Below are 9,596 nucleotides of genomic sequence, written 5' to 3' on the forward strand. Positions count from 1 at the left end.
CCATGGTGATACAGTAGATGACCGTGTGAAGCGGTGTGCACATGTGAGATGCAGCAAAGGTGAGCCTGTTACTACTGTAAAAGCCATTATTCTAACGAGGCGCATATATAACGATTTCCCAAAATTGACTAGTTTACGTGTACCAAAGGTAACGATTATCACTCATTCTCAACACTCAATAGGACAGTATGTGTATGGATTTGTGTATAACGATTTCTATTTGAACGACAGATTTATCCTCGTTAACTCGTTAGAGTTAGCACTTCAGAGTAAGCACTTTGTTATATATATGGCTTTTGAGTCCATCGAACCTTCGACTAGGCAAACCTGCAAGAAAGCACCACTCCCTGCTCAATAAACAGTGTTTCGGGGAATTCACCCCTCATCAGTTGAGCTTGAGTAGGCTGAGGAAGATTGTGCCTGAAGAGCACTACTTATATAGTGCTCTCCAGGCACAAACATCACCAGGGATACAAACTTACAGATACGCTCCGGTTCCAGCGCGACAAACACCTCGTGAACACCAGATTGCAGCGTGAGTCAGTGTCGCTCCTGGACGGTGAGACATAATGGTATTTAATATCAAAGTTTTTCACAAAACGAAATAATTTCGTTATGGGGTGGGAGGGGGCAGGGTTGACCAATTTCATTTCAGAAAACATTGATACATGTACACGGCCATAGGAGCAGTGACTCAATTGCGACTTTTGCATGTATTGTGTCAACATTGTTTACGTTCTCAGGGGGAGGGGGGTTGGGTCCAAACAAAAATAATTTGTTTGGAGAAAAAAGTTGGACATTCAGGGACGGCCCCTAATATGACATATTAGGTATTGTGTTACTTCCTACACAACACACTTGTTCAGGTGAAAGAAAAGTACTTAGAAGTACATGTATCACCAGTAAATATGCACCGTTCAATAAATCAAAAATTATGAACAATGAGCCCTCTGCAACATGCTTTTTATGCCTGAAAGTTAAAAAGATTTTAAAAAAGCAGATAAATAATCAGGTCAAAAATCAGGTCAAGCAGATAAATACTCAGGTCAAGTTGGCATAATAATAATTATTATGATCGCTGGTCAGAGCGGGGTATGCAGCAACAGTAAGCCAGGGAGAGAGCAGTACTGCCAGCAGGGAGTAGAGGCACAATGAGAAGTATAAAAAGGTTTAAAAGATGAAACTGATGATTGATTAAAAACGTTAAAACAGTGCACATTGCAATCAAGAACACCGGTGATGTTGTCTAGCTCTCAACTTTGGCATCGACAGAAGCCAAGGGGCTGGGGGGGGGGGGAACAGTGGGCACTATTGCGGATGGGGTGCGTGTGTGGTGTGTGAGGGTCATCCGACCACAAGTCTCGGAGCCAGAGTCACACAAACGCAATAGTGAGTAACTAACTTGATAAGAGAGAGAGATAGAGAGAGCGTGTGTGTGTGTGTATGTGTGTTTGTGTGTGGGGGGGGGCAGATAAGATAAAACATTTGGGTGATTCAGCCACAGGGTGAAATGTAACATAGTGAGATGTAGCTTGGAGCGACAGCACCTCAAACAAACACAGTCCGTGTCACTTCTCACGAGATTCACTATCCGCCACGGCCAATCCGGCAAACGGATTGCGGGTGGCCGGAGAGGCTGCGGCCGCACGTGACGCTACCCAACGACAGGAACTATCATCTGCTGACGATGCGGCAGCACTGGAGTTGCTGCTAGCACTAAGCTGTGCCAACAGGTTAAGGCTCTGGCCTCAACTCATCATGGTCCAAGCCCTCCAGTTGGACTGCAACAACGCTCTTTAGTTCGGGATGGCACATCCATTTCGTTAAGTCTTCAGTGTACTTCGGCGGTCGTACGAACAGTGCTATTCTGCCATCTGTCGCCAGGCGCAGAATATGATTCGCGGCACGGTAGGTATCGGGACGGGCGCCCTTTGCGGTATGGAAACCCCTTTCCTCCGCCCACTTCTCGCAGACGTCCCACGCGGACCAGGTGTGGCCGTCACAACGAAGTGAGCTTGAACTAGCGTGGCCGTTGCACGGCGGGTTTGTTGAACTGTCGACGCATGCATCGGATTGTGGAGGAACAGTCGGGCATGTTTCACTTGTTTTCTTGGCCAGTCCCAGTCGGTACAGCAAATTACATCCCAGGCGCGCCGCCAGATAGCCGACGGATGTATACGGCTCACGCACTTGGGAAATTGGGTACATTCCGGACAGGATCTGTAGCTGTTTTTCAACATGTGACGGAAAGGCTAGGCCAGGTGAGTCGCACAGGCGGATGTGCGGTGTGAGGAAGTGCGTCTGAAAGTGCTTCGTGTGGCCGGGTGTGCGCGACGCACTTACAACTTTCTTGCCAATCAGGCTATTGAGAATGGAGGCCTTACCCACGTTGGGATGGCCGACCAGACCTATTGTAATGAAGGACAGCGGTGAGGATGCTGTTGCCGCTGCCGTAGCTTCATTGCCACCGTTGGTACCGTTGCTGGAGTCTGCGGTATGCTTACGACGCCGCTATGACGTACTGTCTCTTCGTGCACTGATGCTGCTGTTATTCCAGCATCGTCGCACACTTCAAACTTTGAGAGTTTATCCGTCCAACCGGACAGCATACTGTGATCGGCCACCACATTGGCCAGGGCGCGGATAAGCTGACAGGCACCTTGTACGCATATCATGCGCCGCTTAGCGCCGCACTGGGCGTGCGACATCAGACCCTTGGCGTCGGAGCGCTGGCTGCTGCTCTGGTTCCCTGGGCGAGCCGTGTAGAGGACGACGTGAAGTTGCGGGAACAGTCCATAGAAGTACTCGCGCCACGCCAGTACCACACTCGCCGGCACCAAGTCTATCTTGTTCAGCACTAGCACGAGCGTTTTGTTCAGTTCATGTACGACATGGCAGTACAGGGATGGTGGGAAGTGCAGGATGGGATGGCGTGCATCGGCGATAATCACTATTACATTCGACATCTCCAGCACACGCCACAGCTGCCGCCAATACTCCAGGTTCCGCTCAAAGTAGCTTAGCGGATGGTTGTGTGTATCAGCCATGAGCTGGTCAATGTACTCATTGAAGTAGCGCTGCTCCTTAGCTTCCAGCTGCTGCTTGCTCAGGCTGTATTGCCAGGTGGGACGAACAGGCATGTCGATGTGCTCCATACATATATATCTTCATAGGACACTTCCAAGTCTTTTTCTGCCAGGGTTTGCAATGGCTGACGCGACTCCCGCTTGCCCTCCTCAATTTCACTGGCACTTTCTTGGGCAAACATCAGTTTGTATCTGTCTTGACGCCTTGTCTCAGCCACGGCACCGCCTTCTTCGAACTTGGGCTCAAATTTATCTACGATCATTGCCCTTTCAGACGTGACCAGTGTTTCTTCATCTTTATCTGAGTCAGATGGCGAGTCTGAGCGTATCTCCAGCTTCTCTTTGGCAGGCTCCTCGTCGTCCTCTCGGAATCGCTGCACATCTCGGTTTCGCTGGAGCTGGGCTCTCTTCTGCTTGCCACTGAACGGTTTTCGACGACTGTGTTGAGGCATTTTCAACAATGTCAGTAAATGCAGATTGCCTGGAAAGCACCACAATCCACCAGAACTGGAGGCGAGAATCCAGAAAGCAAAATTCTTCTTTCACCTTGAACCGACAATATAGCACTCTGTCTCCTGGTTCTAGAGGTCTGCGTTCAGAAACAAAGAGTTATATAACACAACTACCAGATTGAAACGCACTCAATATCGCGATTGAAAACTGAATCAGTATCTAATATTGACTGAGTACGAGGTCAATATAGGAAATAAAAGCCGAGTAAAAGACCGAGGCGAAGCCGAGGTCTTTTACGTGGTTTTTATTTCCTTTCCTGACCAAGTACGAAGTCAATATTAGATTTATCACGACAAATAGTCCGTATTTCAAATTCCAGAACGATCACCTGATGAATCCCGGTTTTATGATTGCACATCCGTTGCACCACCACCTACTCATGCAGTGACAATGCTGCACTTCACATTTCCTGCGTCTTTTGCAGCATACAGGATAGACTCATCACTGTAAAGTCCACTACTTCGTGATTTTTATTTGTAGAATACATGACAGGCGTATTCAGTGTGCCTCGCAGGACTGCGAGATGCTGCAGAAGACCAGGTTCGACCTTTCTAGACCGCCATTCACCGACGGTGGGCTACACGATGCTGGAGGAACTAGATTCCAGTGAAAACCCAAGATTCCTTTGCTCCTGGACGCTCCGACGTGTTGTGATATCTGCCAGGTGCGCAGTAACTAGTATTTTCATCGCTATAGCGAGGACGACGCCGATCGGCAAACTCTCGCTCACAGCCATCACCAGCCTCTCAAAACCATCACTTGGCATCCCCCAGAGGTATAGGAGAAAGCCAAAACAGCTCTCAACAAACAAAAGCTAAGGACGATGGAAAGAGAGCATGTCAAAAAGAAGACGAACAGTATGAAGGTCAAATGGGTTTGAACACTCGTACCACCAACTATACCACTTTCAATAAATCGTGACGCCATTTTGTTTTAACACGCATACATTCCACTGCGCAACCCCTAATTAGCTAAGGCCCCGGTCACACATGCACTTTTTTTGGCGGTTCCGCCAAAGCGTAACTTACGCTTCCGCCGTTGCCTCGGCAACGGCGGAGAGGCAACGGCGGAGGCGTAAGTTACGCTTTGGCGGAAAGTTTGGATTTCGCTACCCCCAAAAAATGCGAGCGGACCCTCCGCTTTCGCGGATCCGCTCTGGCAGAACCTGCATGGTGATGGCTTTGGAGTTTGGTGTGCTACTTCTGCACTGAGTTCTGGTGTTGTTTGGTTGCCGTTTGGTATTCAGTTTTCATATTGTTCTTCTTTGCCAATGAACTGTACGTTCTGGAGATCTCGCGAGCAATACTGCATCGTTATGAGTGGATAGTTGGTGAGGGAATAACTCCGAATCCGTCTCCCAACGAGTCATTGGCCCCGATCACGGACGATCTCCAACTCTCTCCTTCTCTCTCCAAGCAATAGGTCCACCAGAGTATGCAACACTAGGACTGCAACCAGGGAGTAGTAGAGTACTCTGCCACACCCTCACTGCAGCTGCAGGCATCCACGCAGTCGCTGGGTCGATGATGGATCATGGAGGAGGCAACGACACCCTGCTATAAAACTATTTGAATTTGATATTGATGTAAACTAAACTAATATTCAAATACACCCGTGCTGGGCCGCAGTGAATGTGCCCCAAATCCACGAGTGTACTTGACATGAGACATTCAGCAGCCTGTCAGCGATCCACGATAGCTCTACTTGTACAAGCGAAGGTCGCTTCAACTCGGACAAGAAGGAGGCAACGACACCCTGCTATACAGCTATTTGAATTTGATATTGATGTAAACCAAACTAGCAATATTCAAATACACCTGTACTGGGCCGCAGTGAATGCGCCCCAAATCCAGGAGTGTACTTGAGACATTCAGCAGCCTGTCAGCGATCCACGATAGCTCTACTTGTACAAGCGAAGGTCGCTTCAACTCGGACAAGAACATCTAAAATTTCATAGGACGTGCTGAATTGGCATTCTCTCCGCCAAAGCGGAGCGTTGAGGAGCACAGTAGTCTACATGTATGTGTGACCGCTGCATCGTGTGGTCCTCCAAAGCGGCTGCGGTACTTCCGCTTTCCGCCTCCGCAAAAGCGGTGCAAGCTTTTCATGTGTGACCACGGCCTTAGCAGTCAAATATTAATATAAGCAGTCAATATAGCCCTAAGGAGTGACATATGCAGGAATATTTGACTGCTTAGGTGTGACAAAAATCGATGTGAGTCAATACTGAGGGAGTGATAAATTAATGCTTTTAATTGTTGCTTGAGCTTTTATGCTTTTCTCGTGAAGCCTACGCGGCGCCAAGCACAGCGCCACGTTTTTATTTTGCTTGCCCATACAAGACGTCAAGAAGAGGATTCAGCGCAGCGCCACGTGCACTTGTCCACATTGCATTGATCCTAGCCAACGTAGTACGTACACGTACACCATGTACCACGCATGGTACAGTTGGTACCGGTATACCACGTCAGCGCCCTGCACTTATCGCCTACGCGTATTCGAGTGGCGCTGATTTAGAAAAGCGATCCTGTCAGCTTTTCTATTATTGTGTTCACATGGCGCTACCTAACGACACCGCTATTCAGACACGTTGTCTACATAGCTACGTAAGTTTCTACGTAAGATGCTCGGTACCTGGCCCTGGACCAGGGAGCTACTCCATGGCTCCTACCATCGTGCATCGCGCGGCAGGCTGGCCGCATGCGTGTGTATTGCAGACTTTCTGTTGTTGCCTTTTCGGATGTGCATGCACGAGGAACTTCCTTCTTTGGAACTGCTTCTTGCATGAGCTGTTTCGGATATTTCGTCTCCTGGCCTGGCTTATTTCGTTTCGGCGCTGCTGCGACCTCCTTTCGCGGAATATTACTCAATGACAGGTGAGTTGACCAGTTCCCTTTGATTCATTTGCTTGTGTTGACTCTTTCATTCACGAAAAGTGTGCTGATTTTGGGCGGAATGCAATTAATAATGGAAAAGCTGACAGGATCTCTTTTCTAAATTTAGCTTTTCCGCTGCCGAGGCCTCCTTTTACGGAATACTCGATGACAGATTATCTCTGAGTTGACCGGTTTCCTTCGATTCATTTGCTTATTATGCTCACCCTTTTGATTTGCGAGTACCGCCGAGATTGCACTGCCCCACATACAGTTTCGTGCCGCCAAAGCAAGAATTACGATCTGCAATCTGTTTGTAGTACCTGCAAGAGTGTGGAGTGCATGTATCGTACTTTCTCTGTTGCTGTTTCAGTTACCGTCATGTTGCTAAAAAAAGGTTCAGTAGAGATGTTCTGCGAAACAAAAATTTGAACGAAGCTTCGCGACAGTCCTTGCGAAAGTGTGTATGAATTTTTGCACGAACTTTGCGTTCTGCACATTTTCGTAGTTGGCGCTGGCCAAGTGCACGTACGCCATGACCTGATCTCACGAAATTTCCTACGACAGTTCATTTCGCGTTCCCTGCAAGTTTCGCGTCCAAAGTTGCGAAACTTCGTGCGAAAGTTTGTACGCATTTTCCTTTTGCAGAACCTCTCTAGTGACTCATTTGTTTCATACCAGACGAGTCAATGAGTCGGTGTGGCTTAGAATCTTTCGCTGTAGAAGAAATCTATTCGTATTTCTATTGGAGAAATAATTGTATTCACTGGTTATAAAATAGGTTAAGACAAACTAACAGAATAATTAATACCATCGGTCCCTTGGTGTTCGTCCTAAAGAGGTTCGACTGGATATCACTCATACTCACCAAAAGATGTGTAAGATTATATATTATTATTGTGGAGTGCCTTGTTTATCTCTCAGTACCTCCAACCATAGCCTTGCCCCTTTTATCCTCAGGATCAGTGTAATTGTTGGAACGAGGTGTCGGACTCAGGAATGTATTTGTTTACATTTTAATACATGTTTATTGTTCCTCCTTTGCTGTGTTGTTTTAGAAAATCGTGGACTAACAGTTTGAAGTCATTGAACTACTTCCAAAAGTTGTATCAACATCAACAGGATTACCATTTCAGTGCAATATGATGCAGGATGACCTTATCACGATAACACATGATTATAAACCATTATAAACACAGAATCAACAAAAACATCTGCGACACGCACCTGGCTTCATTTCTCAAATAAATCTGATCGAGGGTGGGGAGATCTGAAATATCTGAAAGGCAAGACAATTTTATGACAGAAGAGAGGTTCTGCTACATGTAGAAATCACGTAGAGAGCAGGTGTCTGGGTTAGAGTCTACGGCTTCGCGTGTCTTGGCTTCAGATTTCTACGCGGAGATGAGGTTCTCTACATTGTGGCACGCGCAGAGAAAATGCGTACGGATTTGCTGGGTATCGATCAACTGAATGCAGAAAACCGCCAAATATGGAAGGGGAAATTCCCAGTACACATTCCACGTGACTTCTCTAGGTGAAACGTAGAGCAGAACAGCATTTCTTCACGTTACGGGAACGCGAAAAAAGTTCGAGTGATTCTTTGCGTCGTGTTCCCAAAACGTAGAGCAGAACCTCCCTAGAGTCATGATTGATTTTCCCCATTTCTCTCCTCATCAATCCCTACTTCTCTTTGTACATACATCTACATCTACTGTTCTTTCAATCAAATGAACCCCTCGATAGGCACATTGCCTTTGGGTCATTTCATAATAATAATAATAATAATAATAATAAAATTCTGCAACAGCAAGCTGCAACATGCACAGAATGACCTCCGTATAAAAAAGTATCACGACCACCAGACCACTACTCACATGTCATGTTTCCCCGCAGAAGAACATGCAATTGCATTATGCTAGTGCCATTTTCTGCAAGAAAAGGCTTGCACATCAATGCGTATAATACGGTATTGATATGATGTGAAGGCCATCGTTTACATATTGATATACATGTAGGGCATTCCATTGATAGGTGACAGAAAAAAACAAAAGAAATTATAGCAATAAAAACTGCTTTATCGCAGTTTTCTAAAAAAAAAGTTATTGTGTTCTAGTCCATGGACCCCGTCTAAAAAGTATGAAATTAACGAGATGTGATAGCCGAAAATTAAAATTTCACAAAAAAACTCACAATAATCACACACAGAATAAAAAGCTACATGTAGAAGACCTTTTCCCCTCGTGATCCTCTTTCCTATGCATGCATGTTGCCAATTGTTGGTGCAGTACAAGTTTAGTGTTGAAAGCTGCATTTCCAGTGTTGTGATTATTGTGAGGTTTCGTGTGAAATTTTAATTTTCGGCTATCACATTTCGTTAATTTCTTACTTTTTAGACCGGGTCCATGGACTAGAACACAATGACTTTTTTTTTAGAAAACTGCGATAAAGCAGTTTTTATTGCTATAATTGATTATAGTGCCACTTTTTTATTTTGTTTGCCCGTACAAGAGGTTTCAGCATAGCGCCACGCGTGCATGTGCACTTGGCCACATTGTCCTACGTAGTAGATCTACGTACTTGTAGATCTACGTACACCATGTAGACCTACCGTGCTACAAGTAAGCGCGCCCTGCACTTATCGCCTAGCGTACACGAGTGGCGCTGATTGTTTACTACCGCCTAGTAGTAGTACCGGTGGGGATCGGTTGAGTTGTAGATCTGTGTGGATGGTTGCAAACTTTTGACGTCTGTTTTTTGCGCGTGCTCACGGCCGGCTTGTTCTCGGCAAACAACGCCGGATGCAGAGTTCCCAGTGTTGCCGGTGTAACGGCAGCGGTACCTGCGCACAGTGTAGTTGCAGGAAGGACGGCCGCAGCTGTAGAGGATGCCTTCCCTCACGGAAAAACCGATGCAAGAACAGTCCGCCATCATCCCAACCAACACAGGGCCAGGCCAAACAGACCGAGTTGTCACAGGACAGTAGACTCTACGGGAATCCGTTGTACGACAACTGCCAGCGCGGTCAACGTGTGTGTAGAGTTGAATGCGGGCGATGTAGACGCCAGTGTTGATGCACTGTTGGAGGCGTGCAGGGGGGCAAGCAGCCATACGCCATCAGTTA

General features: G+C 46.8%; 1 protein-coding gene across 1 annotated transcript; it reads right to left on the reverse strand.

Annotated features, from left to right (window-relative positions):
- Positions 1–999: 999 nt before the first annotated feature.
- LOC135826741 (guanine nucleotide-binding protein-like 1) lies at positions 1,000–3,538 on the reverse strand. The gene is given in 4 exon segments (XM_065339342.1): positions 1,000–2,020; positions 2,132–2,511; positions 2,571–3,157; positions 3,160–3,538. Coding segments are annotated over 4 exon segments (1,632 nt in total). The 3' UTR covers positions 1,000–1,734.
- Between the last annotated feature and the right edge of the window lie 6,058 nt (positions 3,539–9,596).

This window comes from Sycon ciliatum, chromosome 10 (assembly GCF_964019385.1).
Source record: "Sycon ciliatum chromosome 10, ocSycCili1.1, whole genome shotgun sequence".
Taxonomy (NCBI): domain Eukaryota; kingdom Metazoa; phylum Porifera; class Calcarea; order Leucosolenida; family Sycettidae; genus Sycon; species Sycon ciliatum.